The following is an 18,060-nucleotide window of genomic DNA, read 5'->3' as shown; positions in this document are numbered from 1 at the left end:
TGATAATCATAACACATTGATTGATGAAAACCTGAAATACTGAATGATGACATTAATTTATTGCAAAGACATAGAAAGTAAAAACTCAGCCGGGTCATTTTAAACCCATGTTGTGCATCAAAGGGTTAAAGTGAAAAAAAAACCCATCATGGCATTGCAATAAAATCATTTTTTTATGAAAAATCCCTGAGTTATTAGAATAGTCATATATTTAAGCAAAAAAAAAATAAAAATAAAAATAATTGTGACTTTATGCTCATGAACATTGTGTTTTGATGATTTGAAGTGAAATAAAAAAACATATCCTGAGAATAAAGCGCTAATTATAACTGAAAAGAATTCTGTGATCTTATGAGAATAAATTCATAATTTTAAGTGAAAGAAATTGCATCATGTATGGGTAATAAAGTTTCAGAGAAAAATAAATCATGATATCATAATATTATGAGATTAAAGTCAGAAAGAAGTCAATGTTGTGAGAATAATGTCATAAATTTTGGTGGTGAAAAAACATGTCATCTATATTATGACGCTATCAAAATGTTGTTTTTAATAAAACATTTTAGTTAAAAAAAAAAAAAAATCCAAAATGTTACAAGAATATATTCACCATTTTAAGCAAAAAAATGAATACAGTCCCTGATTTAATGAGAATAAAAATTACATTTATGAAGAAAAAAAACCACAATAACAATTTTAAGTAAAATTACCATTAGCATTGACAATAAAGTCATAATTTTAAGTGAAATAAAAATCCATACCATAAGAATAAAGCAGCAATTATAGGTGAAAAAAATCCCTGATGTATGAGAATAAATTAAAGGCAAACAAAACAAAATGGCATGTTATTAGGATAAAAAGGTGTTATGATTTATGTTTTTTTTTCTTAACATATATAGTAAAGTAAACTATGAAAAAAAAATTAGATGGAACTTAAGTCATAATTTTAACTTAAATCCATGAAATGAATATAATAATTGAATTTAATGTGAAAAAATGGCAGCATGTTCAGGAAATAGTCATATTTTACCTGAAAAAAAGAGAAATAAATGTCATTTTCAGTAAAAAACAAGCATGATGGAATTAAATCATATAGATGAAAAGGTCAAAAGATTATGACTTTATTCTCAATATCTCACTTGTCTCAGAACATTTCACAGCAAGGAAAACATTTTTCCAAATTTCTTTAAATGAATCACCCTTTTTAATGCTTTTTTAAATCTTAAAACAACCACTTACATCATGATCAGACTGAACTTCCATTTTTTGATCTATTCTAACGTATTTATGGTGTCAGCGTTACTGTTCCTGGAGTAAATATTTGTTCAAGATTTGATTTCTTTTCTTTCTAACTGTCGTTAATTTTACAGACAGTGATCCTGATTTTGCACAGGGAAGCCCGCTGAAAACACATTCACTGAATCAACTTAAAGCTGGAGAGATAAAAAATATAGATTTTCTGTAGCGGGAGAGAAAAAAAATAAACTTTTCACTTCAGCAGATTCCGATTAATGACACACATGCTAGAAAAAGTCTCATTCCGGTCGCTCAGGAGTGTGTGAACACACACACATTAATGCCCCTTTATAAAGTCAGTGCAGCAATACAGTCGTTCAGTCTGTCAAAGGCACCTGAGTTTAACTTCACCAGTGTAGCGCACACACACACACACACACACACACACACACACACACACACACACACACACACACACACACACACACACACACACACACACACACACACACACACACACACACACACACACACACACACACACACACACACACACACACACACACACACACACACACACACACACACACACACACACACACACACACTAGCTGTGCTCCTGTCCCTGGCTCTCCTGAGCGTCTGGGCCCCAGCGGAGGCCGTTGGCGTGCGTGGCGTGCTTGTCCCAGCTGTCCGTGTTGTGGCCGTGTTTCCTCTGGTGGCGTTTATAGTTGTCCCAGTGGCCGGTGGTGTAGGTGCACTCGGCGCAGGCGTACGGCTTCTCGCCTGTGTGCCGCAGCATGTGCCTCTTCAGGTTCATGCTCTGGTTGCAGGAGTAGCCGCACACGCCGCAGTGGAACGGCTTGGCGCCCGAATGGATGCGCTCGTGGCGCCGCAGGTTGGCGAGGTTCCCGCAGGCGTAGCTGCAGGACGGGCACTGGTAGGGCTTCTCGCCAGTGTGCACACGCAGGTGCCGCTTGAGGTTGTCGAGGTGAGAAGAGGTGTAGGGGCAGTGCGGGCAGCGGTGCGGCTTCTCCTCAGAGTGCGTGTGGGCGTGGCGGGCCAGGTGGTTGGGGTAATGGGACAGGAAGGGGCAGTGAGGGCAGTGGTACAGCTTCGTGCCACGCTGACCCCGCCGTGACCCCCGAGACCCTGACCCGTCTTTGGACGGCAGGTCCAGAGAGCAACGACGACAAACCTGCAAGGAAAAAAACAGACGGACAAAGGAACACGTCAGATTCAGGCTACGTTTACATGATGACGCTCTGAACAGAAGACGCGTCTTCACTTTTTCAGGATTCGTACACTTTTGCAGTGGTCAAATTCAAGCATTTTTCAAGGACTTTCCAGGTCAATTTCCAAGCTTTTCCAGTCTTACACAGATTGTAAATTGTATGTTTTAGATGAGTACTTGCATACTAAAAAGGGGAGATTTCACTGAACCATACCAACAGCGATGCTGTTACACTTTTAAGAGGAACGCTCTTCATTTCAGATAGGCTACTCATTATTTTTACATTGAACTGTGATTATCTATCGTCTATAGATGGATATAGTCAGATTGCAAGAGAAATACAGTAAGAATTTCAACCATTTACAAGCACTTTATCCAAAATCCTTTTTAAACCTTCGAAATACATTTACATTTAAGCATTTTCAAGGATTTGAAGCACCGGTACAAACCCTGCTTTTTATTCTGCGTTTAGACGAGCGTTTTCAGGAGGAGATCTGCTGCATACGGTGAAGCTAAAGTGTGTGGAACTGGATTGTGTATGCATGCCAGGCGACATCACTTAAAGCGATAAGAGCAACTTTGGGCATGGGGAAGTTTTCACGCCACGCATTTTCATCAGCTACTCCTTCAACAAAGTTCTCTACCATCCACTAGATCTCCCAGGTCTCGTCCAAAGCCGTCTGGCTCGCCTCCGACCAATTGGTGCATCCAAAATGTGATAGAGGTAATTACAGATCCTTCTCTGTTCACTAATACTATCTGTACATATCCTGTACATTTGGTGGAAAGACTCCTGTTTAGTAAGTTTAAGTTTAAGTTTTTAAGTTTATTAGAGCTGCCAGAGCAGCTTAAAGGTCCCACGCATGGCAATAATCCCATATGTTTATTTCCCTGTACTGGCACATGTATGTGGTTTCAGATTTTTGCGTTTTTAAGCCCCAAAAACGCCGTCACCATCTAAACGAAAGGCACTAACGATAAAATATTTTGTAGTTTTACCCGCAAGCATCCTCGTGTAAACGGGGCCTAAAACTTTCTTAATGATGAGACACTTTCCTTTTGAAAATCCACAAAAAAATACTAACTTTAGGTCCACAGGACAAAAATAAAAGTAAAAAAAGGAATATGAATGACGGTGTTAGTGGATTTAAGAACAGCATTCACCAGCATCTCCCTATCCTGTAAAAAAAAACATTAAATTCTGCACAAAAAAAACAAAACACAGTGATGCTGCTATTTGGGGTTCACTTGTCATTCACTTCCAGCCTGGCTAACGACAGACTAATCACAAATGAGATTGGTCTGGAAACCAGCCATTCATTTCTCCGTAGAGGAGGTGTGGTTTACGATCCGCCAGAGCCGTTTATTGGGCGCTATGAATGTCTATCAAAAGCGTCTGTAGGTAGCTCTTAGCCGATCGTATCAGTTATACCAGATGACGTATTTAGAGCGACAGAAATTGATGTTTACATAGCCAGGCTAGCCCATCTCTACTTTGAGACTAAAATGCTCAATTCTGCTTCTGCAACGTTTTTCTGCAGCATGTTCTGGCTCTGGCTGCTCACAGTCTACCGGCAGTGTTGGTGTGTGTGTGTGTGTGTGTGTGTGTGTGTGTGTGTGTGTGTGTCTGTGTCTGTGTCTGTGAGAGAGTGTTGCTTGCTGCTTTGCTTCTCCAGTTCTCGCTTTCTGTATGGAAGAATTATCCTATCTTTATTCAAGAGCGTAGATTTTCAGTTTGAGAGCATAATTTGTCTTTCTCATGCTCAGATTTGTTCTCCTCATGCTCACATTTTGCGCTCGCACTCAGATTTCTGCTGCTTTCTTTCAAAATGTATGCGTGCACTTAAAAATCACATGCTTGTGCTCACATTTCTTCTGCTTGGACACAAACATTTCGCTCGCACTCAAATATGTCCTGTGCGCACTCAAATCTAAAGTCTACGCGCTCAGATCTCAACTCTGCGCTCTCAAAACTTTTGTGCTCGGACTCAGAACACGCACGTCCTCTCAGGTTGAGGTGTCTGCTCAGACTGAACGATGTCCCGCCCTGCGCTTAAACTAGTGTGTTTCACCAGCCAATAGGGAGACAGCTAGATTGTGACCCCGTCTTAGGTGCGTTGCCTCGCCTTTTTGAGCGCTCCGTCGGGGCGGGTATATGGTCTGTTTGTAAAACTGCTTCTCTCTTAAAATACACCAATTGACCATATTGCTCCCTGGTCAAAGCCAGGGAGCGCGTAATTAGGCTAATGTTGGTAATACTTTCACTTTCACAAGAAGAAGACTTTGAGCAGGATTCGGAGCGCGGCAGCGAATGAATGAGAGACAGATGGATGGCCAAAGACCTCAAGTAAGTTCATTGCTAAATGTTGCTACAACTCAAAACACTCGTACTTATCAACATATATAGCGGGCCTTTGGCGGCACTAGGGACAGCAACTCATTATGAATGAAGTGACGTCAGCGGGGATTTCCTTCAGCTCGCGCATCATTATGTGTGCCGACCTGCCGCTGGTACGATCATACGTTGCCAATTATTGTACTTTCGTTGTACATGTTACAATGAAGGCCCGCTCTATATGTTGATAAGTACGAGTGTCAAAATGATTACGGTACTGTTGAAACTATTGAAATTGAAATTGAAACTACTGTATATGGTCGATGTGTTTTGAGTTGTAGCAACATTTAGCAATGAACTTACTTGAGGTCTTTGGCCATACATCTCGTCTCCCATTCATTCGCTGCCGCGCTCCGAATCCTGCTCAAAGTCTTCTTCTTGTGAAAGTGAAAGTATTACCAACATTAGCCTAATTACGCGCCCCCTGGCTTTGACCAGGAAAAATTTGCGTATTTTTCATTATACTTTTTTAAATCACGTAGCCAAGTCTATTTACCCATCATCTCTTGTTAAACGTTTCAATAAGAGAAGCAGCTGGTTACACGGATTGTATTACTGTTACATTAATTTATCAATTAAAAATGTAAATCATAATAAGACATGCAGCAAGAGTGCAGCTGACGGGATGCGAACCGGCGTCCCATGGTTTAAAATGCAACAGATGGTAGCGTCCTTCACCACTGGACTATCGTGACACCACTGAACAGGTGAAAAATAAAAAACAATAAATATATATATATAAATAATAATTTAAAAAAAAAATATATATAATCTAAACTACGATAACTCCTTTTAGGACTACTTAAGATTAATTCTACATAAATATGCTGCGTCTTAAATAGGTGACGATTCAAATAGCTGGCTAATATGGTCAATTGGTGTATTTTAAGAGAGAAGCAGTTTTACAAACAGACCATATACCCGCCCCGACGGAGCGCTCAAAAAGGCGAGGCAACGCACCTAAGACGGGCCACAATCTAGCTGTCTCCCTATTGGCTGGTGAAACACACTAGTTTAAGCGCAGGGCGGGACATCGTTCAGTCTGAGCAGACACCTCAACCTGAGAGGACGTGCGTGTTCTGAGTCCGAGCACAAAAGTTTTGAGAGCGCAGAGTTGAGATCTGAGCGCGTAGACTTTAGATTTGAGCGAGCACAGGACATATTTGAGTGCGAGCGAAATGTTTGTGTCCAAGCAGAAGAAATGTGAGCACAAGCATGTGATTTTTAAGTGCACGCATACATTTTGAAAGAAAGCAGCAGAAATCTGTGTGCGAGCGCAAAATGTGAGCATGAGGAGAACAAATCTGAGCATGAGAAAGACAAATTATGCTCTCAAACTGAAAATCTACGCTCTTGAATAAAGATAGGATAATTCTTCCATATTTCTGCAAGATTATTTATTTTTACGCCTTATTCCCCCTCATGTCATTCAGCCACACACATCCACTGATTTTATGGGCAATAGACGAGCTGCTGGGGGTCTCTGGGCGGCTCCGCTGTCCCCTGGCTCGTAGCGAGATCACCGGCGTTACAGCAGTGAGCGGTAGCGGGGCTAGTTGGTAGATTAGGCTTTTGCCAAATCCTGTCTGAAACAAGGCTAAAACATCCTTTTTGGTGGTGAAACAGGAGTTTAAAGTCAAACGTTGCTCTTCTTTTAAAATCAACTTTCGCTTTAAACTATTTAAAACGCCGTCTACAGCTAAAGAGAGCTTTGCGTCTGCTGCAGCCATGTTGGATCCATAAGAAAACTACAAAACTATAAGCTTCCGTCTGTTGAGTAGTACGCGTAGTCTTCTTACTGTCCCTCCCCGCTCTGTGATTGGATCCCTAAAACAGGGCTAAGAAACGGCCGTAGTTGCCAGACCGCCTCCAGGTTCAAAATGACATCGAGCGTGCAAGGCAGTATGGGTGTACCCAGGCTAATTCACTTCTTGAAATTGGGCTAGACAGTTTTTAGAGGACGTACCTGTCCTCCGTCGCCGTCCCCCTCCCCCTCGGCCTTGTCTCCCTCCAGGTCGGCCTCCTCCAGGGTGAGGCCACACACCCGGCAGCACAGGGGGAAGAGGAGAACAGGGAGCGGGGCGGAGGGAGAGCCTAGGCCGCCCAGCGTCTGGAGGTACCCCGAGTCCTGGGACACTCTCAGGGTCAGGTCTGACACCACTGCAGGAACAACACAGAGAGAACAATCAACTGATCGAACTCTGGAACTCCACTTTGCATATTCTTTCATTGAACCATGGAAAAGATTAGAAACCCTCAGAGAAAAGCCCAAAACTTTTTACTCAGAATAAGAAACTTATCAACCACCTCAAGCTCAGACTTCCTCTTTTTACTTCTTCCTTTCATATTTTTAAAAATCCCTCCTGGTTCTCATTTTCTGTGGTGGTTTGACTTTCCTGCTGTTGGTGAATCACAGTTTCTCTACATTATTATTTGCTAATAAAATAATTAAGATAAAATATGTAAGAATGTTTTCTGATGCACTTGAATTCAGCAGAGGTCAGTTACAGGGTGATAATCAGTCAACCAAGCAAAGCTTTTCTTCCTCATTTTCTAAACCTCAATCTTTCAGTTTCAATTCTTAGTTCCTCTTTTCTGCTCAGTTCTTCCAAAGGAAAAGTCCTCCTGCAGTCTAGAGGGACCCAACATTTAGATTTTAACACCACAGTTATCTTTCCAAACTTATCTGAAGTCACAAGGTGCAAACAACACTTTAAAAACAAAATAATTGTCTTCTTTCAAACAAAGCAACAAAGAATATTTTCAGCCAATTCAATAAATGAGGTTTTTTGTATACTCCTATGAAGGACGAAAAATGACAGAAGTATTAATACATGTAAAAAATGTAATAAAAAATATATAAATAAATGCAAAAACAAATGGAAATTCTATATTTTTACATTTATTTTATTATTTATTTAGGTATTTCTGTATTTACTTATGAATGTAATTCTATATTATATATTTAGTTAGTTAGTTAGTTATTTTCAAATTTATTTAACATTTCCACATGTATATATTTATTTATACTTTTTTTTTATTCATTAAGCATTTTCTTTTTTTAAAAGTATTTATTTCCACATGTATTTATTTCTGCAAGACTTTGTCCCAACAATTGTGCTTCAGAGTGACATTGGGAATATATAATATATAAAATAAATAAATACATTTGTAAATAAATATATATATATTATACATGTAGAAATTTAAAAATATATGTTGAGATAACTTATGAAATAAATGAAAATGTATACAAAAATAAAGATAGAAATACCTTAATAATTAATTTCAAAAAAGTGTATATATAGAATTTCAGTTTAATTTTTTGCATTTATTTACAGTGTTTCCTCTACCATTATTTTAGGGGGGCTTTGTTTATGATCAGGTGCTGACGTTGTGCACAGTAAGCGATGGCGGCCACAGTTGCGTCTCCCGTGTTTAATCCGTCGCATATTCCGAGACATGTGCGCACATTCACACACTTACACACACACTGAATTTACCGAGCTGGTTTAGCGAGGTCCAAACACACTGCTGCATACGCCGTTTGGTAGCCGCGAGCTAACATTAGCTTACAATTAATGTTGCTTTAATCACAAAAAGCTTAACTGTGAATAACGATCTGAAATATTTCCTGTCGCTAAACACATGCAGCTTTCAGAAGAGCACAGTGTGTTATCAAAATCCACCATAGAATTTACAAGAAGACTGTCAAAATAAGATGCCATAAATAAAACATAAAACAAGCCTTATTGTATATATATATGCAATCATTAAGACCAGTGTATAAGATTGACAAGTGGCATTAGAATGTGTGAGAGGGACCAAATTTGGGCTTTTTAAAAAAAAAAAAAAAACGAATTCTCCGGGGGGCATAAAGATTAAATTTAAGCAGGTAAAGCAGGTCGGATGCTGTTTTTTTTCGACATCACAGTATAAACTAATTTTACTCATCTGTATGCCCCCAAATTCCAGTGAACACAGGAGCTACTAGTCCTGCAGGCGGCCGACAAGTAGAGTTAAAGGTTCTTTGAAAATGTATCCCTGGTGAATACTCTTTTCTTTTACATTTGGTAGTTTATTTTTAAATGTATTACAATTTTTATTTGATTGGATTGTAAAAATAGTTGCTGATTCAGTGAATAGTTGAAACTAATGAATGATTAATCTTTGCATCTCCAGGGTTTGTCTGTCTGCACTGAACTCACACTAAAGAGTGACTTTTGTAAAAAGAAAATAATGTTGTGAATCTGAGAATCTACTGAATGATCAAAAATGAGGCTAATCCTCAGCAGTACAGGTGTTTCAGAGTGTGTGTTACCTTCTTCAGTGTCAGCGTTTGCCTTTTTCCTCCTCCCTCTGCGTTTCTCCTTCTCCCGTCTCTGTGGCCTCTCCTGCACGTGCATGCGCTGGTGCCTTCGCAGGTTGCCAAGAGAGCTGCAGGCGTAGCTGCACTGGTGGCAGCGGTAGGGCTTCTCCCCGGTGTGGGTGCGGGCGTGGCGCTGCAGGTTGACGAGCTGGGTGGAGGCGTAGGGGCAGACAGGGCAGCGGTACGGCTTCTGGCCGTCGTGGGTCCTCATGTGGCGCTTTAGGTGGTTTGAGTAACGCGAGGTGAAGGTGCACAGCGAGCAGGAGTACAGCTTCGCTCCGCCAGTCTTACCTCTCCTCTTCCCGTCAGAGTCAGCTGCCTCCAGCGAGCCCTCCACCTGACGGCACCAAGGTTATAATAGTTTTGGATTTTTCATTAGTTTTAGTTTTAATTTCGTTGTCAAGTTTTAGTTAGTTTTAATGAGTTTTTAGAGTGAGTTTGCTAGTTTTAATTAGTTTTTATTTTTTGGAAATGCTTAGTTTTAGTTTAGTTTTTATTAGTTTTAGTGTTAGTTTTAGTTTTTTGTAATGGGGTATTTGTTTAGTGGGAGATTCAATAAAGTCACAATTGACTGATCCATCTCAGCCCCAATAAGTTTATTAACTCATAGATGAAATAGATTTCATATCAACCAAAAAGGTTTACGTATGAAAGAATTTGACAAAGACGAAAACGAAGAACATTTCCACTTTAATTTTTGTTTGTTTGTTTTGTAACCAAAAAGTACAGTTTCAGTTAGTTATCGTTTTTAAAAAAATTCTCGTTTTTATTTTTATTTCAGTTAAGGAAAAATTTTTTTCAGTTCTTGTTTTTGTTATTTTGTTACTTTTCGTTAACTATCATAACTTTGGACAGGACAGAGGATCGCTATGAGTTCAGTAGCATAGACATGAAAGACATGAATAAAAACCATCTGAAAGCCTAAACTCTTGGCTTGGCTAATTTGCACAGATGACCTCCACAGTTATTCTAATAGCTCTCAGATAAGGGCAGAGAGATGAATGATTAAACGTCAGGAGAATGCTCCCTACCTGAGACAAGTCCACCGAGGCTTCATGCTGGAGGCCTTCCTCACAGGTGAGACAGTAAAGCTCCGCCCCTAGGTCCAGGCCCACACCTGCAGCAAAAATAAATCACATTTTATATAAGAAGACCATCAAGTGTCAACAGTATCTTTTTTTAAACCACAGTACAGGATGTGGGACTGCATTGTTGTTGAGTAAAATTAATAAAATTGTCAAAGTTGTTTACAGCAGCAAAAAGATAGAAGATCGAAAGGTTTATCCATCAGCCGATTTTCCGATATGAAAACATTGGACTTTTTTTAAAATCAAGGTGGCTTTCTTTTTGAAGTTTAAAAGCAGAGAGAAGATTTTACCAAGATCTAACCCTGCCCCCAGAGGAGTGTCCCCCAGCAGCTGACCACATCCTTTACAGGTGAGGAAGGCTGGGAATGTGGAGTCTGTAGGAGCTGACGGGTCGTCCTCCACACTCAGGGAGAACACCGTCATACCTGAAGGAGGACAGAAGAACAGGAGATGTTCAGAAAATTCACAAATTGAGAGAATTTTTCATGAAGACTGTAATCCTTAAACACGTTCTGCTTAGTGACGTCAGGATGAAGCCCGGCCAATTACAAAACAACTTGTGAGACATTTCTCATTTAAACAGTGTCCAAAAACAAAGCATTTGCATGAAAGTCTCTGAGAAAAAAAGTAGCCAAAACGAAGCAAAAAAATTGGAATATTTCACCAAAATCAATTTATTCTGCATCACTAATCATGTCGCCATGTCATTTCACTGTTTTTTCTTGCACTCTTTGTTTACATCAGACCACAGAACATATATTACATGATATAACACTCTGTGTTTCTTTATACTTTTATATTATAATGCAATACATTTATACATTTTATATTACTGTCCTTATCATATTAAGTGCACTTTCTACTTTGACAATTTGCGTATACACATGCATATATGCACTAACCAAATCCTGTTAAAAGCATTTAATCCTGCACTCCTCAGCAGTTTAATAAAACATATTTTTGAATGAAGAAGTCATATATGTTGTCTTGATTGTTAGTTAGCACATGCTTAAAAGAAGTTTCAACAAAATTTAAAAGCTTGATTGCTAAATAAGAGCCAGTTAATTATGTGATTAGTCCCCTAATCGTTTTAAGTTTTTTTATTTTGCACAAATAATAAGACAAAACACAAGTTTAAAGAGAGAACAACAAAAGGAAGGTGTAAGGTAGTGACAAGAAACCAAAAAGGGCTTATACAGGCCTCTACCTATATTAAAATTCACAAGTTAAATTAAAAACAAGTAATTATGAAATAAAAAATAATAATAATAATGACACATAAAAATGTGGCAAAATTATAATAATATTAAAAGTAAAGTAAAACAAAAGTGTAGAAATGTGTGTGTGTCTGTGTGTGTGTGTACTTAGTGACCCGAGCATCAGAGCCACTAAACTGCTCTTGTGTGCATTCAGAGAGGAAAACTGGATGGAACTATTAAACTGATCATTCCAGAGTATTGATCCTCTGTATTTTAAGGAAAATTGCCAAAGACTAGTCTTGTTAATTGTCTAGTATTGTACTTATGTAATTGTGGGTTGACATGGAAATATTCACTGAACGGTTTAGGAATGGAATATACATATACTTAAAGATAAAAATGCATATTTTGTATATATTGATCTGAAAGATTGTCATCATCTTGAGTTTTGAAAATGTGGCATTTCTAACAAATCTTTTCTGAACGAGATAAATAGTGTAGAGGTTGGAGGCACATGTACTGGCCCAAACAATGTTGCAGTATTTAAGGTGTGGATAAATCAAGCTGTAATATAAAGTAAGTAGACAGCTCTGATTAACCAGCTTTCAATAATCAATGCCTATTTCACTGTCAAAATAGTCGTTAGTTGTAGGCTTAGTAATCCACAAACTCGCGTATGATCTAGTGCAGGGATGGGCAACTTAAATGCTGCAGGGGGCCACAATTTTTCATGGACACTACCACAGGGCCACATATAGGACCGTGTACTAAACCAGATATGATGAAAATGCAATTTTAAATATGTTTACAGTGCAGTAACTTAACACATTTCATGCTCAAATGCATGTATAACAGTATAAATAGGAATATAAAAGGTTTGAAGACAATAAAAAATAACCACTTACTGTTATTTCTTTTTTTTCAGTGCAAGAACAGCAGACCAACATTAATTGCAAGAAGTAACTTTGTGCATTTTTACACTTCACTTTTAAGATAAGAAAAAAAGATTTAAAATCACATTTTATGTTGGACTAAAGGACCAAAAAAAAGACATAAAAATGACCACAAAAAAAGATACAAAAAGACACAAAATGACCAAAAAAAAGACACAAAAATAAACAAAATGACCAAAAAGAGACACAAAAAGAAACAAAATGACCAAAAAAGACACAAAAAGAAACAAAATGACCAAAAAGGACACAAAATGCCAAAAAAAGACACAAAATGACCAAAAGAAGACACAAAATGACCAAAAAAAGGACACAAAATGACCAAAAAAAGACAAAAAGAAGCAAAATGACTAAAAAAAGACACAAAATGAGCAAAAATGACACAAAATGACAAAAAAGACACAAAATGACTAAAAAAAAGGAGACAAAATTACCAAAAAAAAAGAGACAAAGTGACCAAAAAAAAGAGACACAAAATAACTAAGAAAGACACAAAAAAGACACAAAACATTTTTCATGCTCAAATTCATATATAACAGTATAAATAGGAATACAAAAGGTTTGAAGCAAATAAAAAATATCCAAAAACAGCAGATTGCAAGTAGAAGTAATTTTGTGCATTTTTACACAGCACTTTTAAGATTTGATGCACAAAAACATGTAGTTGTACTGAGGGCCACTTCAAGTGAGGGTGCGGGCTGTATGTGGCCCTGGGGCCTCCAGTTGCCCATCCCTGATCTTGTGTGTGTGTGTGTGTGTGTGTGTGTGTGTCACTGACCAGACTCTCTATCCAGCCCCATGATCTCAGAGTCTCCGAACTCGAGCTCTCCGCTCAGCAGGAAGTCGCTCTCAAGAACCAGGCAGCCCGGATCACAGGCCACCGCGCCGTCCTCCGACTCCACTGAACACACACACATGAAAAGGTTTATTACTACATATTATTCTATTAAGATATACTTTCAAATGTTTTATCCAAGTAGGAAATCCAAATATGGAGCAGGGTGAGAGCCAGAAAAACTTTTGTTTTTTTTCTTCATATAAGTCGCAAATAAGGACACTGAACACACATGGAACAAATTGTAACTTCCATGAAAACAAACAGGAGCTTTATATGTTGTTTCAATTAAAGAATAAATACACATGTTTTTAAAGTTCACATCCCATTACTGTACACTAATACACTTGTGTTTTATATTAAGATTAAAGTTAAGTTTGGAATAATTCTGGAAGTGTGTGGCAGTATTTGCCTCTTAAAAAAATATTTCTACTTTTTTTAGATAAAAAAAAAAAGAGTTATGTAGAACAGAAGTTAAAAATGAAGAATGAGCCAAATAAAAAATAAATAAATGACTTCATAAATTAAATCACATGCCATTAAATGTATCAATATGCATAAAATATTTCTTTTAATTAGCTTTTTTTTAAATTAGATTACACAATTTACATTTTTTATACATTTAACTGCATTTATATAATATGCATTTGTATTTATTTATTTTTACATTATTTATTTCTACACTAACTTGTTTATCCTTGCTTATTTAATCTAACTCTTTAACCCTCCTGTACTCTTGGGGTCCTTTTAGACCAAATCATTTTCATAGAATTGCTTGAAATGTTCAGCATATGTTCCCCTCTGCATCCTTTATAAATTTCATCTTTCTTCATACATTTTTACATGTTTTATACATTTTTATAGCACCCATGGTCCTCAGAGGTCAAAAAGGACCCCATGACATTAGACTGGTTTTAGGACATGTCGAAAAAATTTAACAACTTTTTTTCCACCTTTTAAGGCAACTCATGACCAAGACATTGATATATAATTTTGATATTTTTTTCATAATTATTGGTCAATTTTAGTCAAATATACAAAATTAGGCCTCATATCAAGAGGAAAAACTAATACAACCTGAATATTTTTTTTCAATTGTAATAGTGGGAAAATGTATTTATTATTTATTTTTGATTTTGGCAGATTATGTCCTCCACAGAGAGGAAGTGAGAGAGCAACTTGAGGAGAAGACAGTAGTAAAAGAAGAAGAGGAAATGAGGGAGGATGAGATAAGTTCAGAGGAGGAATGAGGCTGACTGAGTCTGGAAAAGGAAGAAGGGTGAAAGAAACGGAGACAGGACACAGGACTGATGATCTGTGGCGCTTTCATTTCATTTTCATCGCGCAATCCTTTCTTTTACCGTAAACATAATATTTTCTAATAGATGTGCACATTTACAGCATGAAAATAGGATTATATTTTAATATTTAATGGTGAGCACCAAACTGCACATGTCAAGACTAGAGCTGAAATGAATAGTGATTTAATTTATTAGTCGTATGAAAGAAAATTAATCGGCAACTGTTTGGATTTATCATTTCCATCATGATTTCTAGCAAAAATGCCAAATATTTAGTTGTGCCCGTCTCTTATTGAAATATATGAGCCCAACAGATGCTTCTGTTTCTAACTTATGTTAAAACTTGCAGATGTGTTCCCTCCGCTTCCAATCCTCATCCCACATGTTTTTGCAAATAGCAATGGAGTTGTCCCTCTTCTTAAAACCAGAGATAACAGTGATGTGTATAAAATCACATGTAAAAAAGAGAGATAAAGAAGTCAAACAGGGAGCAATAACAGAAAGACAGAAAGAAAAGAGGAGAAGAAGAGAAGAGGAGGAAGAAGGAGGTCAGGTGTGGGCCTGTGAAAAGGAAGTGGAGACAGGAAGCAGAGAGGAGGAAGACCAAGTGAGCCAAAACATTCAGGATGAGATAACACACACAAACACATCTACTCAGAGGACAACATGTCTCCAGCAGTCTTCCTCTCTGACAGACAATGAGGAAGTCTGCAATGTCAATATGTTAGAGCGGCTCGGCAGCGTCTCCCCTCGACTAATAGAATCAAACTGAAGTCAAACAGCGGCCCCAGCAAACTCAAAAAGAGGTCAAAAAGACTCAAGCAGAGGTAAACAGACTTAATAACTGCTAAACAGACTCAAACAGCTGGTAAACAGACTCAAACAGAGGTAAACAGACTCAAACAGCTGGTAAACAGACTCAAACAGCTGGTAATGACTCAAACAGCTGGTTAACAGACTCAAACAGACAGACTCAAACAGAGGTTAACAGAGGTAAACAGACTCAAACTGCTGGTTAACAGACTCAAACAGACTCGAACAGTTGGTAAACAGACTCAAACAGAGGTAAACAGACTCAAACAGAGGTAAACAGACTCAAACAGCTGGTAAACAGAGGTAAAAGCAGGTAAACAGAGGTAAACAAAGGTATATAGTGGGTTAAACTCACACTTAACCGGCTGGGGGTTGGACTGTTTCCTCCTCGGCATCCTCGCCTCGGCTCGTCCCGGATCTTGCTCTGGTTTGTGGGCTCAAGTCGGTCCGTCCGTCTGTCCGCCAGGCAGCTAACTGCATGTCATCATCATCATCATCAGCTGCTTCCTCTTCCTCTTCCTCCAGCGGACAGCAGCAGCAGAGTCATCACAACCAGCTGCTCCTGAAACAGAGCCACCAGCACCGCTTAAGAACAGCTTCCTGCAGTTAAAACATGTCAAACTACATTCATACTCTGCGGCTCTATGACGCTAAATAACCCCAAACAACCCAAACACATGTCTAGCGCTTTAAACTCACACTATGACTCATTATTTGTTGTTGTTCCGCAGTATATAGACGGAGCCATCTTGTTAGCCACCTAGCTAGCTAGTAAACTTCAACATTAAGAATTACACCGTTAAAACTACAAACTCTGAATAAAATCTACGTTTGTAAACGTTTCTTCGCTGGTCAACACACCTGTGATGAAGTCCGCAGATAACAGTTGCTGACAAAATTACGCTAATTGTTTAAAAATTCGTCTTTTGTCGCCAAACACAGCCGCTCGCTGCTGACACAGGTACGCCGGGTCCGGGCTCCGGGTGACGTCATGGCAAGCGCAAAGGAGCATGGGATGTGTAGTCCTTATGGCCAATCCTAAACTACACTATCATTGTTCATTTCTACGAAAATCCACATGATGGCGTTCTTGTGTATGCTATTTGATTTATTTTTTCCTCATGAATATATACCGAAAATAAGAAAATAAAGTTATGACATATACAATCTAAAGTCACTGTTTAATATGAAATTTAAAATCTATTTTAAAAAAATTAAGGTATTTTCTGACATTTTTAGACACTGTGAGCAAAATTCATTACCGTAACACATTTAAAAATAAAAAAATTAAAAAGTTTTTTGTTTTTTTTTCTTTGGCAAGCACTTAAATATGCTCAAAAGTAGCTGGTATCACCAAAATGTATTTTATTAAAATATACACATATTTTAATGCAAACGATTCTATCATTACCGTAACATTTCACCATTTTTTCTCATCAATTTTCATTCAGATTTTGTTCTTTATACATTGTTAAAAACCACTATGTTTGATTGTATTCTGTAAAATTATACATTTTTAAACAAATGTGTATTTATTTTTATAGAGTTTATTAAATATTTATTGTATATTTGTGTGGGGAAACCATGACATTTTTATCTGGACGCATTACAGTAATGAATTTGTGAATCAAAAATATGTTTAAAAATATAGAAAATATTATTTTTAACAAAAAAATAATAATTGTGCGTCATTATGGCTATATTGTTCATTCATATAAAAGCTAAATATATTTAGTTTGATAAAGTATGTCCTTATAATCTTCACAGACATTGCTTAGACTGACATAGCTTCATGAGAAATCTTGGAAATAACACACACAAAACAAAGATCTGTATGAGCTCACGAAGATCATTTAATTATTTCAATAATAAATATGATATACTAATGATTATCTGACTAGAATGTTCACATTAACAAGATAAAATACTGTATTAGGCAACCATGCATTTATCTCTTACATCAGTAACTAAAATATATCGTTTATAATATCTGTGTGTTTATTATAGGACTTTATGGATATATGAAGTAATTTATATTAATCGTTAACTTTAGTCATATTACAGTTTCTCAGTAAAGATTTTCTACATTTACAGACACTGACTGAAACATATCTGCATCATCAAACGGGTTCCATGATAATAAACAGTAAAATAATAAAGTATCAAACTTTAAATAAGTATTAACCTGATTTGTGAAATATGTTTTAAAAGTCTAATGGGGCAACAGTAACATTTTATTGCCAATTATACCCTCAAATTTCAGTCTAACCGTGTGTTCAGACCAGACGCGTAGCGAATTTTCGCGTCGCGTTACTCGCGCGAGTTGATCGCGCGAGTAGTTGAATTTACTCGCATCACTCGCGCAAGTAAATATTCGAAAAAATTCGCGCCGCGACATTCGCGTTTGCGTCTATTCGCGTGTTTGCATTGACTTTGTATGTAATCTTGTCGCGCGAAATATTCGCTACGCGTCCGGTCTGAACACACCGTAAAGATTCAACATTGAACTAGTAAGTAGTAGCTTTACATTCAATCTTACATTGTTTTTAGTTTTTAGGCCTCGAAGTGATTATTTACTGAATTGAAAATTGAAAATTTGCCTTCTGAGTAACTCTAAAAGATATACAGTCATGACAAATC

The 18,060-nt window shown here is 37.6% G+C and overlaps 1 protein-coding gene across 3 annotated transcripts; it reads right to left on the bottom strand.

The window, feature by feature from the left end:
- Nucleotides 1–1,105: 1,105 nt before the first annotated feature.
- On the bottom strand, nt 1,106–16,404 carry LOC131963088 (zinc finger protein 513-like). Of its 3 annotated transcripts, none has more exons than XM_059328225.1 (8): nt 16,282–16,404; nt 15,776–15,982; nt 13,250–13,372; nt 10,613–10,747; nt 10,266–10,351; nt 9,187–9,571; nt 6,832–7,025; nt 1,106–2,434 (listed from the first exon to the last, which is right to left on the bottom strand). In XM_059328225.1, exons 2-8 carry the CDS (start codon nt 15,813–15,815, stop codon nt 1,844–1,846), a joined length of 1,554 nt encoding a protein of 517 aa, XP_059184208.1. In that variant the 5' UTR covers nt 15,816–15,982; nt 16,282–16,404; the 3' UTR covers nt 1,106–1,843. The 3 variants fall into 3 exon arrangements, with proteins under 3 accessions (XP_059184208.1, XP_059184210.1, XP_059184209.1); XM_059328227.1 differs by having other exon boundaries at nt 15,776–16,020; nt 16,282–16,378; XM_059328226.1 differs by lacking the exon at nt 16,282–16,404 and adding an exon at nt 16,120–16,254.
- Nucleotides 16,405–18,060: the final 1,656 nt, after the last annotated feature.

This window comes from Centropristis striata, chromosome 24, assembly GCF_030273125.1.
Source record: "Centropristis striata isolate RG_2023a ecotype Rhode Island chromosome 24, C.striata_1.0, whole genome shotgun sequence".
NCBI classification, from domain to species: domain Eukaryota; kingdom Metazoa; phylum Chordata; class Actinopteri; order Perciformes; family Serranidae; genus Centropristis; species Centropristis striata.
The sequence above is the reverse complement of the archived record's forward strand: the minus strand, read 5'-3'. Positions and strand labels throughout refer to the sequence as shown.

Excerpts from the sequence above, each read along its gene's own strand:
- LOC131963088 (XM_059328225.1), bottom strand. The coding sequence starts at position 15,815 with ATGCCGAGGAGGAAACAGTCCAACCCCCAGCCGGTTAAGT. Across the intron at positions 13,373-15,775 it reads CAACCCCCAGCCGGTTAAGT|TGGAGTCGGAGGACGGCGCG; the intron begins GTGAGTTTAACC and ends GTGTGTGTTCAG. Across the intron at positions 9,572-10,265 it reads CCTCGGTGGACTTGTCTCAG|GTGGAGGGCTCGCTGGAGGC; the intron begins GTAGGGAGCATT and ends TGGTGCCGTCAG.